The sequence below is a fragment of the Homarus americanus genome, unplaced genomic scaffold, assembly GCF_018991925.1.
Source record: "Homarus americanus isolate GMGI-L3 unplaced genomic scaffold, GMGI_Hamer_2.0 scaffold367, whole genome shotgun sequence".
Taxonomy (NCBI): Eukaryota; Metazoa; Arthropoda; class Malacostraca; order Decapoda; family Nephropidae; genus Homarus; species Homarus americanus.
Window position 1 is genome coordinate 10,421,641 of NW_024743709.1, and position 21,908 is coordinate 10,443,548.

At 39.0% G+C, this 21,908-nt stretch overlaps 1 protein-coding gene across 1 annotated transcript in view; it reads right to left on the bottom strand.

Moving 5' to 3' along the window:
• Positions 1 to 9,933: 9,933 nt before the first annotated feature.
• The window catches only part of LOC121877471 (protein amalgam-like), a 41,607-nt gene continuing 29,632 nt past the window's right edge, over positions 9,934 to 21,908 (bottom strand). Inside the window, exons 7-11 of the mRNA XM_042383236.1 lie at positions 20,630 to 20,739; positions 20,071 to 20,238; positions 14,695 to 14,790; positions 10,185 to 10,999; positions 9,934 to 10,089 (exon numbers count right to left, since the gene is read on the bottom strand). Of these exons, the coding sequence (XP_042239170.1) occupies positions 10,914 to 10,999; positions 14,695 to 14,790; positions 20,071 to 20,238; positions 20,630 to 20,739 (460 nt within the window). The 3' untranslated portion in view covers positions 9,934 to 10,089; positions 10,185 to 10,913. The remainder of the gene's footprint in view (positions 10,090 to 10,184; positions 11,000 to 14,694; positions 14,791 to 20,070; positions 20,239 to 20,629; positions 20,740 to 21,908) is intronic.

Consider the following 21,908-nt stretch of genomic DNA (forward strand, 5'->3'; position numbering starts at 1 on the left):
AACCTCCATCCCTAGAGAAGATAAGTTTATGCTCCGTGGTGATTTCAGTGCCAGAGTTGGCAGAGATGCTGACATTTGGCAGGGAACCATTGGGAGAAATGGACTAGGCAAGTGTAATCCCACCAGCCTACTCCTCCTCAGCAAGTGTGCTGCACACAACCTCACTATCACCAATACCCAGCTTAGGCAGACCGGCAGGTTCAAAGGTTCGTGGCGGAGTTCTTGATAATACTCTACAATCATAAAGACATCTACTTTTGGTAAATTTCTTTTATCTGTCTTGATGAAAGCTGGAAGTAGTTGTCCAACCTTCTCGGCTGATCGGCTCTTTAAATAAATATTCTTAGATAATTAATTGTGCTTTACTGTGCAACACAGTAATGCTATATTGAATATATAAATATCACTAAGCACATTAAGTAATTCAATGAATATTAGCTGCCCCTACTACGAATTTCATAAAATAAACATTTCAAACAATATTGGTATTATTTTGTATTTTGTTCATCTGGGGAACCTTAAGATTCTAACTATGGGATTAAGTACTTTAAACAAGAAGACACATTATCTCTATGGGATTTCTGTCGGAAACAATTTTCGATCGCATAAGAAAATATAGGTCATATGTTAGGTTAGGTTAGGTTAGGGTATGATAAGTTATATTATAAGTTATAATTAGCTTAACATACATCGGTAAGGGGGGAGGGGGGTGGTAGTAACTCAAAACTAGTAATTTCCGATAGAAATGAAGGTCTAAATCGTTCATAACACATCGCAAACCATCAGAAAAAAAACATGGTCAGCATGTCTAAGTACAGGAATGACCAAAACTTAAAATTTCCCCAATATAGCCTATCTCGAGTCTAAGCATCCAAATACCTAGGGTAGTTAAGTTAAATTTTACCCATTAATTAATATAAATGATGATAATGCCAATGCATTCTTAAAACAAAGTCCAGACAATGTCATTACTTCTAGATTGACTCTTCTCTCCATCTAGTACTGATATACTCGGTAAATGTAGTCGAAAAAAGAGAAAGTCTACCAGTTAACAATACATGATAGCTGAGCTGGTGTGAACATGGGAGTTTTTATGTCAATAAGCTGCTCTTCACGGCACATTTCTTCACGTACAAAATGTACACCCTTAAAACACCCTTAAAACTTACCTGAACATGACATTTGGGGTCTGAAAAGGCCATCCTTTGTTCTATCCCCGAATGCAGCGGTGAGTTTGTTGGAGAACTTTGTCTGTAGGGAAACTGCTGGCGCCATTGCAAATGGCGGCCCTGTTTCTCGAGAAGTAAACTTATCTCTACTATTATAGCAGGACTTTAAACTTTTATTACAAATTATATAGTATACCGTGTCACTCTACGGACATGGCAGAATGTATTTCTTGTGTTTACTCAGAACCGACAATTCGTCCATTGTGTGTAAATGAGGCAGAAATTCAGATCAGCAACCAGGGACTTGGTCAAAATTTTTGTAAGCCATATGGCAGCAGGGTCTACCATTAGACAATACATTATGCTTCCAATATCTTCCCGGCAGTCGTACTTCTCTGTTTGATATGCTGCCTACTACCTACTACCTGTAAAGGTACAGTAAGAATTTACACTTGTAGGATTGTAAAGTGAGGAAAGTTGGTAGCGTGGCCAAATTGTTATTTAACCATTCACGTGTTATTCGGGGGAACCTTTGTTGGTGAGGTCTGAGGTGACTCGAAAGGCCAATACGGGCTGGCAGCTTGCCGGTCTCTCACTTTTGGGGAAAAGGTTCCTAGATCTGGAAATTTGAGTGGATTTGGGGAAAATCTAGGGAAATGGCAGTTTGGGGGGAAATTGATGGAAATATGATTATTATGACAGGATCTGTGTTTATTATTCTAAAGATTACATTATTTTCCTAAAGAAAAAAAATATAAATAATTCCATTGAGTTTAACAGTGGTGAGCGAAATGATCTAAACTCAAAGACTGCATTTTCATTCTTGTATAATAAAAAAAAATAGAAACTAGGTTAACAGTGATGAAAGGACCTGTGCTTATTATTCCAAAGACTACATTTCCACTAAGTTTAACAGTGGTTAGTGAAATATATACTTATTACAAAAGAATGTATGTTTAATAATAAAGGTTTAAGACGTCATTTGAGCCTTTTTTTTTAAACAGTACATTTCTCCATTATAAGTAAATTACTAATTTACTGCCTACCAGTGCGTGTATCAGAGAGAGAGAGAGAGAGAGAGAGAGAGTTTTTATGCATAAAGGTTTAAAAAAAAATATAATGCCTAATAATAATTAAATTAAGAGAAACATTTTCTTAGAGAAATAATATTCATTCTCGGGGAATTTTATGTTAGTTTGAGGAATTCAAGGTTTTGCTTTGTGGGAGCCTTAGTGGGGACCGGAAGAGAATATTAGATGATCATAAGAAGTAAGAGTGTAGGAGAAAAGTTTACTCAACAACTTGGCTGTGTGAACAAGAGCAACACTGTGATGATGGTTGTTGAGACAGCGTTACAGCACTTGATGTATGAAGGTCTTTAACATGGAATAACTCAGGTCATAGGAAATAAAAGCTTTATGGAACACTATCAGGGTTTGTGTGGTGTAAACGAGAAGAACAAAAGAGTTGATAAAGGAGCTCTTCTTAAGTTACAGTTTATACAAGCAATGTTTTATAAGTCTCCAGAAAGTTTTACAAGAGGCGCCACAAATCCGATCTTGTCATTATGCGAACAAGTTTGTAAAGAATTTAAAGCGTGGCAGTACGAAACTTCAATACACCTCCAAGAGCACGCAAAATGTTTTTAACATTATAGTTGTCTTAAAACGAAGTGTTTTTTATAATAATCACGTTTGATACTATATATATATATATATATATATATTTCGATTTCCGTCTTTCCTTCAGTGTTTTCACTGGAAACTAATATAAAGTGAACAAACGTCTAGTCCAGATAAATCCTGAAAAACAATTATGCCAACATTCTAAAACGGAAATACCTTCAGACATATATAATACAAGTCGCTGAAGCTACGGTCACACTAGAGTTTACGTGCAATAAATCCACGATAGCATTTCATTCACAGGCAATAAGTCAACGGTACGATCTGCATACTGGTCACGCTGGCGAAAGGCACCTAGTTCGCGCAACTAGTTTGAGCTCAGTTGGAGAGCAGGATGGCTTCATTGTATGTTTCTGTGGCAGCATTAACCGCTTTAGTGAGATGTGTGGTCCTGATAAAGAAGACCAAGACGAAAAATAAACGATTGTGCGTCCAAGTGATGTTTGTTTACAAAAGTGACGCAAATACTCTCGAGTCAAATGAAATTCCCGTCGTGAGGTATTTCTTATTATTATTATTTTTTTATTTACTATGACATTTTGCTCATTTTTTTTATTGAAATTCATTTTGTATATATATATTTTTGTTTACATTTTAACATTAATAAGGAAAAAATAAAAACGGTGTAAATTCAATTAATACAATAGACTCTCTATAGCAAATGTCAACCCACCGTACCGTGGATTTTCTGACACTCCGTATCGCCCTCACTTTCGACAACAAATAAGTTGTCGCCGTAGAGACAACTTGAGGAGATCGTTGAAAAATCATCGCTACGGTGGATTTATTCTTGGCAGAAACTCTTGTGTGACCGCAGCTTAAGATCATTAATCAAGCTCTTGGAGACGTGTACAAACTGTACAAAAACAACCATTGTTAAAGCTTCTCGTCCGACGAACACCATACATAGAAACTGGTGAAAAATTAAATACATTAAATCATTTGAGATTCTCCATAAACATCAATAAAAACTAATCATGTGAGGTATATCATATATTAGTGAGGTGTAATGGGTGATAATGTCTGCATCTAACGGTGTACAGATGACGTTGACGTTGTTCACTGTACAGTATATATTATGACACTAAGAAGATGATCCTAATGAAACTCTTTGTTCACCCTTAAACGTGTTTGTAGTTACGACTTCTGCCTTATCTATAGATTTAGAAACGTCAATGAAATAATCGATCAAATTAAATTGAAGTTGTACAGCACTTGAAAGCAAATCACAGAGACTAAATAAGACGCAGATGGAGGTCCGTTCCATGCCAGTGTGAGAGTCGGCGAGGACCTAAGGCTGTGCCATAAAGTATCTCCAAAGTGGACCACCTGCTACGGCCGCGGTGATGGTCAGTATTTCTTCGAGGGTGACACTGACCACACCGTAACTGTCAACACGGGAGAGTACCTCAGCTTGCTAATTAAAGTACTGACAGTTCATCTATCGCCGACAAACATTCAGGCACACTTGTGGCTCGTGCCAGGCGTAGCAACATCCAGCACGGCCGACATCTACCTTATTCTGTATGGTTACTCCTTTGTCTACCTGTACATTACGAGACAATCAGCAGTGTAGCTCAACTTGAAACATACGAGTGTATGATGTACATTTTATATATATATATATATATATATATATATATATATATATATATATATATATATATATATATATATATATATATATATATATATGCAAATAAATCACTGTAGGTGCGCGTGATCCAGGTATATGCTGATACCCACAAGGAAAAAGAAGTTTTTCGTGTTCACATCTTCTGTAAAGTACTCACCCCTGAAGATGTGAATTACACGAAAGCGCTTGGGAACTTTTTTCCTATATATATATATATATATATATATATATATATATATATATATATATATATATATATATATATATATATATATATATATATATATATATTTCATGTAAATCCACAATGAAAACGTGGATAAGATTCTTGATAACACAATGGAAACAACGGAGCACCTTAGCTTAGCTTAGGCCTCTGAAGATGTCTTGAATAAAGACGAAAGCTAAGGTGCTCCGTTGTTTCCATTTTCCATTTTATATATATATATATATATATATATATATATATATATATATATATATATATATATATATATATATATACATAGATTAACTTAACACACATGCAATTTAGATTTGATTTGGAAATCGAAATAAATTATTACTTTGTTCTTACAAACACTGACCCACAGCAGTAATGTCGGTATCTCGTTTGCCTTCGTTTTCTAGTGAGATAGCACAGCTGATCCCAAAATGTAAACATGCAGTGACTATAAATCATGAAGAATTGAGGTTAGGTCTGGTTGCTCACACGTTTATTTCATATTTTCATGAAGATTATAATAAGCCCATAACTTACCCCAGCTGGACATATATGAACAAAGGCATCGTATAAATCATCAACACCTGAGTTTATTAAGTTCACTACAGGTGATAATTGCCTTAACTCTCTCTTCTTAAAATATAACGTAGACACACTGCCGCCTCATAGTTCTTTCCTCTTCAACAACACAAAATCCTGAGAGATTGAGCAATAAATTCACGAGGGAGAAGTGAAACGAGGTGGGCAGTGTACCTCACCTCTACTCACCTCACCTCGCCTTGCCTCGCCTGTCGTTGCCTCGCCTTGTCTATCTTCGCCTCGCCGCGCCTATCCTCGCCTCTCATCTTATTATTACTACGTGCAAAGTTGTTAATAGTATGCACTCAATTAGGTGCTGGGCATTTATATTCCCATAAATATCAACATTTATCCACACCCAAGCTATACCGTGGATGTTGAAGGTTCACAACATTACTAGGTGAGGAGAGGGCCTGAGGTGGAACGGGGTAAATTGTTTGCTGTTATTTACATGCTATGTATCTTAGACGTGTCTTTGTAATTATGTCAGGATCTGTTTTTATAAAGTGTTAGACCAGATGTCCATTGTTGGCCGGGTAGAGCAATACACAGCTACACGTGATGGTAAATTTGCTTTACATTAGCGGACATAAGCTCACAGGCAAGGCTCAGGGCTATTATTATGGTACTGATAATGTAACGTGGAGAATATTTTTATATTATATTAAAAAAATATGGCACTCGGCGACGTAAAAACAGGTGAACGCTTATGAACAAGTTTTGGTGATCCTGGTGTAGAGCGGAGGAGCCTTTCACCGTACTCATTAATTAGCTAACATTTTTCTCAGCTGCGTCAGGGAGGAAAATATTCTCATGCGTGATTAACGACTTCCTCCACCTCTTCTTACTAGCCGGCACGTCCTCCTTACGTGACTCTTTACACCTTTAGCTTCCGGTGACGCCCTCTGCCTTTTGCTCTTTTGTTCATGTACTTTAGGTTTTATTTTCATTTGTTGTGTAATACTTCACCCTTGTTGTGTGTTGTTGTAGGTAACATGTTGTCTCCTGTGTTGCTGCCACTTTGTCCTGGGACATTGTTGTTTCATGATACATTTGTTATCGTTGTTATATTGTTCTTACTCTTATTGTTATTATTTTTTGTTTTGGGGGGGGCAAATTTAGTGTTATTTTATGAATTTATTATTATTATTATTATTATTATTATTATTATTATTATTATTATTATTATTATTATTATTATTATTATTTCTTCTTGGTGTGCTTGTTGTAGTGTTTCTCACATGTTTCTCCGTAATTAATGACAGGAACTCATGTACCATACACAGTGGGGGCATTAAACAAGCCACTGACTTCCTTGCCCCGTAAAAGTGGTAAATTAACAATTGTGTTCTGTTAGCATGGAAACAGGAAAAGAGGGATGGTGTGTGTGTGTGTGTGTGTGTGTGTGTATATATATGTGTGTGTGTGTGTGTGTGTGTGTGTGTGTGTGTGTGTGTAGTTAGTCGGTTGGTTGTTTCTTGTTTGTTTGTTTAGTCGGTGTGTGATACAGATACTTCGGTGGCGCCTGTCACTTATCACCGTTCAATCAATGTACAAGTGTACCATAGTATAATGTTTAATTAACAGTAGATATAATAATAATAATTTTTGTTAATTGTAAAAAGGTTGAGGTATCACAGATCATCAGTCGTGATTTCATGCAGTCCTCGACCATATCAGAATTGTATTGTATGATATAAATTCCTCGAGTCAGGGGTCATGATAGTTACTAGTATATTAACACTTGTAATATGGAGATACATTTTATGCAGTGTTTCTGCATCTCAACATTTTAAAGGTAACATGTAAACAAAGATGTGGTAAGGTGCCTCCAAATATATTTTCACGTTTCAGAAACTTTGCCTCAGTTCTTGGAGCGCCGTAAAAATTATTTCTAAACAAGGTCAATGAGACCAAACATTACGTGGAAAGCCTTTTATTATAATATATAAACATTTATAGCAAAATAGTCTCTTTTATCCTCTACTCGTCTACACACTGGTACTTGGTATATTGTCAGGTTACCAGCGTCGTCCGCGTTGTCGTGTCACAGTAACATATCTCACTCACAGACGTTGACTGCTGCTCATCCCCTCACTAGGACCTCCCCTCACACACCTTTGTAAATCGCCTTTTTTTTTATACAGAACACTACAAAACTACTCCCTCACAACAATGAGTAATATTTGATGGGGTTCAATATCTTAAAGACTGGAATATGTATTAACATTGTAAAAATAATGGACAAGAAAAAACAAACATAATAATAGAGACTATGAGCGTGTGTGCTTGGAAGTGTTCCACAAGGGGTCACTGTTGTGTGGTATGTATAGACAAATGCAATTTCCATTTTAACCTTTTGAGTTTTCATTTAACCATATTACCATTGAAAAAAAAAAAAAAAATATATATATATATATATATATATATATATATATATATATATATATATATATATATATATATATATATATATATATATATATATATATATATATATATATATATATATATATATATATATATATATATATAATTACCGAAAAGTTATTTGGTATATCAAAAGAATAAAGGCCACATAGATAGATGAATAAATGAGACACAAATGATAGACACTGATGTAAAAAGAAAATACACGGAAAAAAAAATGACGTGTATCTTTAGAAATTAGATTGGTTAAAGTGGTGCCATAAAAAAATAATATACATATAACATTGACTTTCCTTAACACGGAGCAAATAGTTTACAAAATGTTTAACGTAAGATTCTTGTCGCCATTCACAAAATTATTTGTCACTTCGATGTCACAGAAGGGATATTTGAGGCAGCTTCTTCAACAGTCAGTATAATTATACTCCAGAACAATTTGTCGTAGACTTCCTTCCGTCTTCAGTATCGTGAAACACAGTATTTTGGAACCCGTGTGGTTTCTCCATATAACTGTACGTATCCACCAGTAATTACCATTACCTAGGAGTGTGACTCTCAGTCGTCACCCGACACACAACAATCAGTCAGAGCGTCATTTTGTTCATTATTAAGTAACCAGGTTCTGGGATGTCGCATCATCTACTAATACAGACCACGTAGCTCAAGTGATCAATGACTGTAACACCTGGTGCTGTAGCTCAGGTGAGCAGTGGCTGTAACACCTGGTGCTGTAGCTCAGGTGATCAATGACTGTAACACCTGGTGCTGTAGCTCAAGTGAGCAGTGGCTGTAACACCTGGTGCTGTAGCTCAAGTGAGCAGTGGCTGTAACACCTGGTGCTGTAGCTCAGGTGATCAGTGGCTGTAACACCTGGTGCTGTAGCTCAGGTGATCAATGACTGTAACACCTGGTGCTGTAGCTCAGGTGATCAATGACTGTAACACCTGGTGCTGTAGCTCAAGTGATCTGTAACAATGACTGTGGTGCTGTAGCTCAGTGATCAATGACTGTAACACCTGGTGCTGTAGCTCAGGTGATTGCGATCAACACCAGCGCTCAGGTGATCATGGCTGTAACACCCGGTGCCACCAGGTGATCAGTGGTGTAACACCGGTGCTGTAGCTCAGGTGATCAGGTGACTGTAAACACCGGTGCTGTAGCTCAGGTGATCATGCTGCAACACCCGGTGCTGTAGCTCAGGCATCAGTAGCTGTAACACCTGGTGCTGTAGCTCAGGTGATCATGTGGCTGTAACACCCGGTGCTGTAGCTCAGGTGATCAGTGACTGCAACACCGGTGCTGTAGTTCAGGTGATCATGGCTGTAACACCCGGTGCTGTAGCTCAGGTGATCAGTAGCTGTAACACCTGGTGCTATAGCTCAGGTGATCAGTGGCTGTAACACCTGGTGCTGTAGCTCAGGTGATCAGAAGCTGCATCGGTGCAGCTCAGGTGACAGTAGCTGCACACCGGTGCAGCTCAGGTGATCAGTGGCTGTAACACCCGGTGCTGTAGCTCAGGTGATCAGTAGCTGTAACACCGGTGCTGTAGCTCAGGTGATCATCAGTAGCCTGTGCAGAAGGTAAACCTGGTGCTGTAGCTCAGGTGATCATGGCTGTAACACCTGTGCTGTAGCTCAGGTGATCAGTGTGGCTGTAACACCTGGTGCTGTAGCTCAGGTGATCAGTAGCTGTAACACCTGGTGCTGTAGTTCAGGTGATCAGTGGTTGTAGCACCTGGTGCTGTAGCTCAGGTGATCAGTGGCTGTAACACCTGGTGCTGTAGCTCAGGTGATCAGTGGCTGTAACACCTGGTGCTGTAGCTCAGGTGATCAGTAGCTGTAACACCTGGTGCTGTAGTTCAGGTGATCAGTGGTTGTAGCACCTGGTGCTGTAGCTCAGGTGACCAGTGGCTGTAACACCTGGTGCTGTAGCTCAGGTGATCAGTGACTGTAACACCTGGTGCTGTAGCTAAGTTGATCAGTGGCTGTAACACCTGGTGCTGTAGCTCAGGTGATCAATGACTGTAGCACCTGGTGCTGTAGCTCAGGTGATCAATGACTGTAACACCTGGTGCTGTAGCTCAGGTGATCAATGACTGTAACACCTGGTGCGTAGCTCAGGTGATCAGTGACTGTAACACCTGGTGCTGTAACTCAAGTGATCAACGGCTGTAACACCTGGTGCTGTAGCTCTCAGCTGTGTATCAGTGGCTGTAACACCTGGTGCTGTAGCTCAGGTGATCAGTGGCTGTAACACCTGGTGCTGTAGCTAAGTTGATCAGTGGCTGTAACACCTGATGCCGTAGCTCAGGTGATCAGTGGCTGTAACACCTGGTGCTGTAGCTCAGGTGATCAGTGGCTGTAACACCTGGTGCTGTAGCTCAGGTGATCAGTGACTGTAACACCTGGTGCTGTAACTCAAGTGATCAACGGCTGTAACACCTGGTGCAGTGGCTGTAACACCTGGTGCTGTAACTCAAGTGATCAACGGCTGTAACACCTGGTGCTGTAGCTCAGGTGGTCAGTGGCTGTAACACCTGGTGCTGTAACTCAAGTGATCAGTGGCTGTAACACCTGGTGTTGTAGCTCCAGTCATCAGTTGTTCCAACACCTGGTGCTGTAGATCCAGTTATCATTAGCTACAACACCTGGTACTGTATCTACAGTACAATGATCAGGGGCTACAATATCACCATATCCTGCCAGCACATGTACCCTGTTTGTGGAGGTAGCTTGGCTACAGATGGGGACACAATGCCACTGATAGTTGGAATCTGAAGGTTATATTATGCTGTATGATCGAGTAATCACTACTTGCCCGAATCTCAGCGTAGCATCTTAACATGATCTGCTGCCATTAGTAATCTGGTTCTGACGGAATGGTTCATCTGCTATGTTAGATTCTGTTGTCAAAAATATCCTGGTTCTTCTAAGCTCGTTAAGTTCAAAACCAGGGTTTATGAGGCTCAGTTAAACTGAGGATATCTTACATATCCTCAAAATGTCCTTGACGTTATAGTAAGGGGTGAGACAACGAAGTTAGGATATGAAGTTTATGTCCTGATTCTGAGGGTGACTTGCTAGCCACAAGGCCAGGTGCTGTGGCCTCTGATGATTTAGTGTTGTGGGTGAAGTGTGAGTGAACGAGGCCAGGAGCTGCGGATGAGAATGATGTAAATGGATATTGACCAACTAGAGGAACAGGTCACGGATCCACAGGTGTTGACTCAGCACGAAGAGAATGATGCCCGCCCAGCAAGTACTTCTTGTTCCGTAACCTGGAAAAATAGAAATAATAAAATGAGTTCCATGAGCTTTAGATGAAACCACGAAGAAAGGTAGCTGTTATTTGGAATTAATTACGATCTTAATAGTAAAGCAAAACACACACACACACACACACACACACACACACACACACACACACACACACACACACACACACACACAAACACACACACACACACACACACACACACACTCTCTCTCTCTCTCTCTCTCTCTCTCTCTCTCTCTCAGTTTGAGTAAAAAGTTAACATTTTCTTGCCGTCTTTTTACCAACTCATCCAACATTTTCGATGAATCTCCTTAATACTATCAGGCTCTTTGTATAAATAATGCCCTTTATATAACTCAAGATATTTTTAAATGTGGTGTTTTAAACAGTATGGTGTTCTGACGACTAGGGATCAGCGGCAGTACTTCACATTTATTCCTAATAGTTAATGACTAATTTTTTATGACCTCGCTGCTACTGTGTTGCGAGATACTCAAGTGTTTACACAAGGTTATGGTTGGCTCTGATCATGTCAGTGTAGTCCAAGCCACCAAACTACATTTCTTCCTTATATGTTAAACTAGTCACTACGAGTTTCATCATTTTATGGATCAGAATGGATTATACTGAGGCAATTAGGACATTCTCTGATGAGACAATTTAATAAATGTATATATAGTAAAAAAAATATTATATTGACAAAAGTAAACAAAGTAAATTAAACGTCTTGTAATTACTGCGCCTGAGTAATAGTGTTCTCGTTGGTGACGTTCGTACGTTTCAAAACTGATATATAATAATGACTCTTGTACAATACAGGAAAAATTGAAATTAATTTTTTACCACTTGCTTAAAATTTCATTGAGATATTTCTTGTTTATATGTATTTCTGTTCTTCATCTAAGGTCGTTAAGTGCGTACTCTCAGTAAGTTTCTCCATTAAACAACAAGATCTAATAATGACACACAGAAGTTGTTACTGTAACCTCTTGCATCAATCATTGGCCGCCATACAACTGATGATATCTCTCCTCGTGATGTGGCTAACATAGAGGCCTTCAAATGTCTCCTGTCTTATTTATACGTCATTTTTTATCAACTTCTCATGAAACTAAAAACAGTGACGCCTAAAAGTTTAATATTAATGACAGTTTCTTGTAAAAGAAAATAACCTGTCGACCAGTCTTTTCTGAATTCAAGTAAAAAAAGCTAGAAGCTTTAACATTAAACCTGTGAAATATTATCAGAGGAGACCTCAGTCCTTCCTCTTGTTGTTACTTTATAATATTTTGTCCTTTCAACTTCTTAACGTTAATTTAAAACGTAATTTTAGTAAAATTACCGAAATGAAGAACAGCCATTAAAATATCGTTAATAGACCATGGTAAGTACTGAATTCTTACCTCTCTTATATTATACAAGTTTTGCTTCAGTGACGCCCTTGGTAGGATGTGTGACCTCGTGTGGGGGGTTATTGTTCAGCAGTCATAGAAGATGAGGTTAATGCCACAGTAGTTGTTTTAAGTTATTGTTTTAAATTCCTGTTATCACTTTTCATCCCCGTGTATATCGTATAATGTTGGTGAACGATAACTATACTGCAGCGACTTTACCCTCCTTGTTAATCACTGTGGGTTTTCTTGTGTGTTGACGGTGACCTCTTATGACATCACTCCATTCCCAAATTATGATAAGGTAACTTCGAGGGTGGAATTAACTTTTAACTGTGATATAAAAGTCACAGTGTTCATAATTAAATCCTCAACTCCTAATTGTTTAACAGGTAGAAATGTTTTATAGTTTTTTCTATTACAGGAACAACTGGGGATGACTCAGTATTTGAAATTGTTCACTGAAAGTCTTAGCTCGTCAGATACAAGTGACGCATTTTTCTTGTCTGTAAACTTAAATGTTTTCCACAAAAGATTTAGGTGTCGTAAGTTACTTCTTTGTTGTAAATATAAAACACAATGTCAGTATTATACAGTTGATCAAGTTATCTCCAGATATATAATGATTTTTTGTGTTTACTTTTCTTTTATTATTTGTTTGTTTTCTACGTCGCATTTTATTTTTTAACAATAAAATTGCTTTTCCTCTTCTGGGTCCTTCAGCCCAAAGATATGTATAGGAGGAGATGCTGTCTGAATGTACGGACATCCATGAACATTGAACATGTTCTTGTCTGAGATGGGTCACTGATGTGCGTGTGAACTTTGCACAAGCGCTCTACCCTTCTTGGTAACGTTAAACTGCTTATGGAACATTGAACAATTTAAAACTATCAAAATATAGCCCCTTAAATATAAAACAAAGGTCATTAGGCGGCAACACGTAAAAACTATTTCATTATTTTGTGATCCATAATTCAATCTTTTCATTTCTAATACCAGCTTTTGTATGTGTGTTTGTTTATGGGTGGGTCTTTGGGTGGGGACTTTGTCAATAGGGCGTCGGATATTCTTGGTGCTTGTCAAGACAGGTTGTCACTATCCTGCCGCGAACAGACACTGACACACTGTGTGGTCCTCCCAGATGGTGGCTGGCTTGGGCTGTTGCGGGTGGTAACACTTGTGACGCCCACACAAATAGATTGGTCACAGGCGGTGTAAAAACCTAAGCGTAATATTTGTACCTTTTGTTTGACGCTATCGTTATATATATATTAAAAAAGTTATTTGAGTTTTACTTTTAATCTCGCAAAAGAGTTAAAAATTCTGGGAGATTAAGTGTAAACCAGCTTAGAACTTCAGAAACTGTAGGGAGTGAGGAAATTAAAACTACGGCATACTGAATGTTACCCGTAAAGTTATGTCAGAACTATAAATTGAGTAAGTGGATTGAAGTTTGAAGGACAGGGGTTGGTCAAGTCGTCGACGATTTATTGCTTTCTAATTGCAGCATTCAGTGTGGAGGTAGAGGTGATGGGAGCAAGAGAAATAAGAGAATGACATACAGTAATTGAAGAGTAGTGGGTGACAGAGGGAGCGACGGGATGCTAGACGACAAAGAAGCTAAAATTGGATGTTGCTCAAATTGAGTTGAGGAGGACGTGGACGCATTCCCTCCGAACAACGGGAAGTGTTTCCTGAGTCAGGGAGAGGAACGTAGTAAGAAAAATTATCACATGGGAGTTTTTCTGATTTGTTGACGTTAATAGAATAGTGTGGGAGAAGAAAGTGATGGTGACGTGTAGAGTAGGGGGAGGAGTCTGGTGTGATGTGACACGTAAAGTGAAAAATGCAAGCTAATAACGGCTGTTTGGACGACAAAGTTAGATGAATCAAGACTCCTGAACGACCCAAAAAGCAGAAGAAAAAAATATGGTTGTTCCTCCAGCTCATGCAGCACTTCAAGTGACGTGAAGCTACAACCAGACCCACTGCTGTTGTCATGCACTCTCATCTACATCTCAAGTCTCAGCTGGATTACACAGCGTAATCGGATCTGAGTCGGTCATCCATGCGCTTAACTAACGTGCAACCTATTGTAGTCTGTGAGTCCCTGAACTAAACGCTAAACAGCATTAAGCAACAAAGGAATGAAGCAGATTGCTAGCGATGGGTGAAGACTAAACGCGGTGTGGATCGAAACTAATAGAGAAAGAAAAAATTGGAGGGAAAGTTTAACCTGTGACTAAAGTTAGAGTTAAACTATGGCTATGGTCTATGGTTTACCAACAGTGCCCTTCCTTACTTGTTTTATTGTCTAAAAGGTTAATCCTAGCTATGTTTTTAGACTTTCTGTTGCCGTAATGTTGATCCCTGGAGGGCGCGGACTGGACATCAGGGTCTTCAGGCGTCATCACATACACACAGACAGTACCGGACAGCAGCAGACAGTACCGGATATCAGCAGAACAGTACCGGACATCAGCAGACAGTACGGGACACCACCATTCAGCAGAGCAGCATAAGAGAAGTGAAGGAGAAAGGTTACAACACTATTGTTTCTGACCAAGGAGGAGGTTAGTGTATAACTAAGCTTAGAGCAAATTATGTTGCAATTGGAAAACTTTATTATTATATTTAGGCTGAGAATATTACAGTATTTCCAAGTGAAATAGTAAGGGAGGTTCGCGGAGCTCTGTCATTAACCTCTAACATTGCTGTCGTACTTCCTTTGTAATCCTTCAATTACTGGCTTGACTCTTTTTCTCCACTGCCAATACCACCTCTAATGCCACCACCATCAATTATTACCACACGTGTTCTGGTCGCCACCCACAGCGTTACCACACAGGTATTGTGTTCGCGCTATCCACAGTGTTACCACACACGTGTTGTGGCCATCACCCAGTGTTACCACCTCTACAATATCACCAGCTTACCGTCAAACTTAATACTAGGAAGGATAATACAAACGAAAAACTAATATAAAGTAAATAAAAAAGAGAAGAAAAGAAGGAAGAAATATAAGAAAAAATAATGAAAAAACTGGAAGAGACAATATAGGAAAACGCGGATGTTATGTTGGCCTTCATCGAGACGACACCACACCTCTGTCTTATTTACAGTCATCCACATAATTACGTCCTCATTTCGCTGAAGGGGATGAGTCATACAGGAGGAGGAGTGACAGATGCATAGAGATAGGATAGAAAAACAGAGGAGAGGTTGAAAATAGATGAAGAATTGAGAAAAGCGAAAAAAAGGATTATGAAGACGGAGAGGAGAGTTGAGAAATAGAGGGAGGACTGACTAGAGGAGGAGGTTGAGTAGATGAAATATTGAAGAGAGAGAAAGAGAGAGAGTGAGTTGATGAATGAAAAAAGAAAGATTAAGACGACGGAAATAATTTATAAATAACCAAATTTTTAAGTAAAATGTAGAGGAGAAGAGAGCAATGTAAGGAGGATTGAGGAGATTAAAAGAAGAAATGGCTGTAGGACTGAGAAGACGGAGAGAAGAAATTTGGAAACATTGAAGAACAGAGAAAATTGATTGTGGAAGTTAGGAGAATAATTGATGGCCCAGCAGTCATCATAGGAAATTTAAACGGAGCCTCTTGTTAAACTGGTGCCGTCTGTGTTGGCCTGGGAGACAATCTACTCAGCACCCGTCAGCTGCCCTCACCATCAACGCTGAAAATCTTATCCAGAGAGTATAGAGTGGCGGCTTATGCGGCCAGACTACGTGAGGAGGAGTTGGATGAGGAGGGGAAAGTGTTAGTGGATGGGTGGGCTTAGGGAAGTCGAGTGTGTCATTGGAAAATCATGTGTTTTGATAGTGGCGAGGGACGTTTCGAGGGGGCAGTAATATTGTATGGGGGGGGCAAGAGCCGAGAATGAACCGCTCACAGAGAGAAGATAAACTGGAGGGCTTAAGTCAAGGGTGGTGGGGAACGTGGTAGAGATGTACAAAACTTTGGGCTGAGAGAGAGTGGAGGAGAATGAAGACGGGGGAATGTGGCGGAGGCGGATTCGAGAAGCTCAACATTAATATTTGGGGAGGAAAAAGGCGGTGGGAGAGCGTGTAGGTCAGAGTTGGTAAGGCAGTGTTTGACCAGTGGGAAGCGTGGAGAGAGACTGCAGGATAGGCCTACTGGAAATTTTTTATGTTGGAAGAAGCAGAATTTATAACGGAACGTAAATAGTGTGAGATGTATGTGCCAGGGGGAGACAGGGTGAATGATTGACATATTATAATTATGAAAAAGGGACGAACAATGCAAAAACAAACAAAATATTGGGCCAAAGGACAGTTAATCGACTCATATTTCTAAATGACATTAACTCTAAGACGCTAACTCATATTTCTAAATGACATTAACTCTAAGACGCTGACCATATCTTAACTTGGTCTTAACGGAACAACTAAATCGTTTTCTTTGATTCCAAGTCGCCGAAATTTTGAGTTTCCAGGCTGAGAATTTATAATCGCTGATGATAGTCATTTTTGTATTATTATTAGCTTTATATTTCTCTCATTATACATAAACTGCCGCTCCAGCTAGGAAACTGGTAATTGCAAGATAAGTTTAAGTTTATTGTTGCAGATGGATTATTGCGCAGCAGTTTTATCAGAAAACATGTAAAAAAAAGTATGCCAAATAAATATACAACACTTAGCCTGAGGCGTCAGGTCACCAGAGGTACTCGTCAACAATTAACAACAAGGCTCGCAGAGCTTTTACCAAGCGAATAATTTGTTTCACTGGAGTTACAGTTTAAATGTATGTTTCAATTGTTTTATACGATAGACATTTGTGTAGAATTCAGCTTTTCATTGCATTTCAAAAAGTATAAAACATATATAATATATTAACCTTCTACATGCACTCACTCTTCCTTACAGTTGATGGACTCCCCGGGCCTCCTAGACCAGTCAGGGACGACACTGGTGAGTACCGAGAGTTTGATTTCTTGGGTATTTTCTTATATATAGCGAGGAATTTCTTAAAGATTATTTAATAACATAATATTAGTGTTACTATATTTCTTAATTAAGGTGATTCTTTGTCATCCTTGATTACTGAGACTTGGATTTATTTAATTTGTTTTCTTGAGGGATTATAGTAATTATCCCCAGTCGCTCCCTCAACTCACGTCATCGGAGACCTGGTTACATCTCACACATATTTTTCCTTGAACTTACATAAAAATTCTCGAGTGATTCATGGCTTTGTGGGGCTTTTAAAAGAAGGCAGAAACTAATGGGCGCAACTTATAAATGATAACGAGACATATGTAGATGGTAAGTAAGCAAACATTTGGCATCACGAAAATTGTGACCAAGCCCCAGGTTGCTAATCTGTCTTTCTGCCTCATTTACACACAATTGCAAGTCTCAGCTGTTTCTCTTATTTTTGACAACACAACATACATATATTGTTTCTCACTTTTTATCTTTTTTTCATTTTTTGTATTTCTTTATTATTATTATTACAGTATTGTTATTATTATTGTTCTCATCATTAGTAATTTATTATTTTATTTTCAATTTTGTATTTTGTACTATAAATTTTATTTACTATGAATTATTATTATTATTATTATTATTATTATTATTATTATTATTATTATTATTATTATTATTATTATTATTAATTCGCTCCCCAGGCCCCGATGTGGGTCAGTGACCTGTGCCCGGGTGGGCTAATCCCCGTAAAAAATAAAAGACGGATGTGTTCCCCGCAACTTCTCAGGGAAACGGGATTTTCTTTATACAAATACCGAAGGGAGAAACCAGACTAGTGTCGTTATTTAATCTTCCCTTGTCAAAGTTTGAAGATAATTAATGATTTTTTAGTTTATTCTTATAAAACTGGTTGTGTCTTCCACGTTCTCTTCGGCTTGAAATTACGACATTACATTATTATCGGAGGTGAAGTCTTTGGGCACCACTTCGAAAAAAACTGTTCATCTGGAGTGATCGTTTAATTTGTGACTTAAAACTTTTTGCTGGTGTAACATTGCAGAGTTACTTTCCTAGTGGCTGAATAAGACTAGTATATTCCCTGTAGACCTATCCAGTGCCAGTCTCAGTGGTAAAACTTCTTACACCTGCACACATATTTGTGAAGGTGAACACGTGGGGTGTGTGTGTGTGTGTGTGTGTGTGAGAGAGAGAGAGAGATTTGTATAATGCTAAAACTGAACTGAGGTAAAATAGATAAGTTCCCGTTTGTTATGTAATTGTATATCGTTTATTTTGGTGACATATAACCCAACACATGAGTGATATTTATATCTGGTCGGGAAGTATAACATGCGCTTAGTTAACTACTTATAGATTAAATATTTAGTGCTGTTAATGTAATATGAATTTAATCGTCTGAATTTTTGAAATAATTACACATGACTTTCGTTTCTGTCTTTCAACGAATTCTTATTTTATGTTATGATGAAGTTAGAATATAATCATTTAATACTACAACTCTGATACATAACCAAAAGCTTAAATCACGTCTACGTTAACTAAAATAGACTTCAGTTTAGATAAGAGAAGTTTGATAATATATATTAAAAGAGAGAACTAAATTCGGTTAATATATTACTGTTTTTTTATTACTTCCGAAGAGTATTGACCACCGGAGGGAAATATTGTGGACTTGGGCAGGTTGTGTCCCACCACCAAGACGCGATAGTGTGGGTCGCCGGCCAAACAAAACAATTACTGAGTCCCTCTGTTGACATCCACTGAGCCATGCCCTTATTCTCTCACCCACTCTCACACTCACCAAGACATTTCTTCTTCTCTCGCCCACATCTTCTCTCATCCACACCTTCTCTTTCGCACATACATTCTCTCTCACTCTCACATCATCTCTCACACACCTCTCTCTCACACACACGCACCTCTCACACTCACTTCTTTCTCCCACTCATATACACTCTCACTCACACATTCTTACACTCATCAGCACCCACACTTACCTGCACATACCTCACATTTAACCCCCCCCCCCCAGGTAAATCCTCCCGTTGTAACTCGTCGATTAGCGGCAAGTTAGTGGCCAATCTCACCTAAATCTGTTTGCTTTGGTAGATAATATTTTGTCCAGGAACACCAGACTAATAATTTCATAAGATAATATAATAGAAACTTGGCTGAAAGAATATCCCAACCAGTGATGTGTCAATGCAGTTATTGTATCTGTTAATATGTAGTGATTTATATGTTTATACAGTCACTTATATGTTAGTACACACACACACACACACACACACACACACACACACATACACACACATGAATGTATTGATGACAGTGCAGCCACAATTTTTTTTCCCCATATTTTTAGTATGTTACCTTTGCACACTGATTCCATGCTGTTTTAGTGTTATGTGACCCGGAACGCAAAACCAGTAGTCTTCTCAAATATTTCTTCAGTCCAGCTCTCCACCACCACATTGTCCTCCACACCCGCGGCCATTTTCACCTCTCTTGGTCGACTAATGGTTACCCCACAAGCAACAAACCAGCTTTCCTCACGTATCCTGAACACCTTTCAGCTCTACCATAGTTAACTGCCTCACATACACAGGCACAACCAGTGAGTTGGCCTTTCATCAAGCTTTAGTCTCTAAAACATCATACAGTAGGTGTTGGCCTGGCAGGTATGACTTACCCTTGGAGATGTCGGGTGAGGTGTTCACCAGGAGTGGCGCCGTCAAGTTTTTAGCGTTGTCGTCGTAGTCGCCGTAAACAAGTGGCGGCGGTGGCGGCACTGTTGTGGTGGTTGTGGTAGTGGTGGAGGTGGTGGTTGTGGTGGAGGGCGTCGTAGTCGTCCACACCTCTGTAGAAGCCAGATGAAATATCCTGAGTCTCATTATTCCTTTTAAACCTCCTGAGAACGATATCAACTCCCCGAGTACAATTAATTACACTATAAAGATATCTTAACCCGTTGAGTAAAGTGTCGTAACCCTTTGGCAACATTGATCGTTTCCCTTGAATCCGATGACTGTTCTCGGAAAGTTAAGTCATTGTACCCTTATGGGTCAAAGAGGAAGAGATAATGAAATATTGAATTTTATATATTCTTTACCTGTACGACTATATATATATATATATATATATATATATATATATATATATATATATATATATATATATATATATATATATATATATATATATATATATATATATATTGATTGGTTGATTTTTAAGTCACCAGGACTCACCTCTCAAGACGGTGGTAGCTTGCTCCTCGCCCAAAAAGTTCTTAATTCTACAGGTGTAGATGCCGAAGTCTGACGGCACCAAGTTCCTCATGTTGAGCGTCATGTTATGTCTGCAACACACAATATGTGAGTTGTGAGCTGGGGATACATAGTGAGCGAGACGCATGGTGGGGGAGGATTACTGTACATGAGGGAGATATACTGTTGGGGGAGGTGCAGGGTGAGGGAGGTACTCACGTCACAATCGTCCTCACATCAACAGTCATCGTCCACACACCAACACAGTCATCGTCCACACACAAACAGTCATCGTCCACAAACCAACACAGTCATCATCATCGCACCAGCAGTCATCGACACACCAACAGTAATAGTCCACATACTAACACAGTCATCGTCCACATACCAACAGTCATCGTCCACACACCAACACAGTCATCGTCCACACACCAACAGTTATCGTCCACATACCAACAGTTATCGTCCACACACCAACACAGTCATCGTCCACACACAAACAGTCATCGTCCACAAACCAACATAGTCATCATCATCGCACCAGCAATCATCGACACACCAACAGTCATCGTCCACACACCAACACAGTCATCGTCCACACACCAACACAGTCATCGTCCACACACCAACACAATCATCGTCCACACACCAACAGTTATCGTCCACATACCAACAGTTATCGTCCACACACCAACACAGTCATCGTCCACGCACCAACACAGTCATCGTCCACACACAAACAGTCCACACACCAACAGTCATCGTCCGCGACAGTCTTCACAACTATTTTAAGACGTTAAGACAACCATTTTTAGAGCACAAACTTGAAAAAAAAAAACCGACATAACATAATTTTTCAAGAGGAAGAGTCGCCTCCATAGAATTAATTTCCCAGGTGGTCTGTCTCGGGGGAAGGAGCCGTTAAGGTGATTTGCATAATGGGAAAATATCTTGAAACATCAAAAGGGTTTTGTTCTTTTCATACATTTTTGTTTTTAATATAATAAGTAACTACTGTCAACATATTATTCTTGCATTAGTTTAAGAATTTTTTTTTTAATTATATTGTGGTGATTGTGGAGACATTGTCACGTATCTTAGAATGTTTAAATGAACGTCGCTTGTGTTTTCGGGTGTTTTCCGCCTTACCAAGAAGTGTCTTGGGATCTTTTGTGTGTGAGAGGATAAAAATGTAGATATGTTGGTGGTGGAGTTCCTTGACGGAGGTGGTGACGGAGGGCCTTTTGTTGGGCGTCTTCCA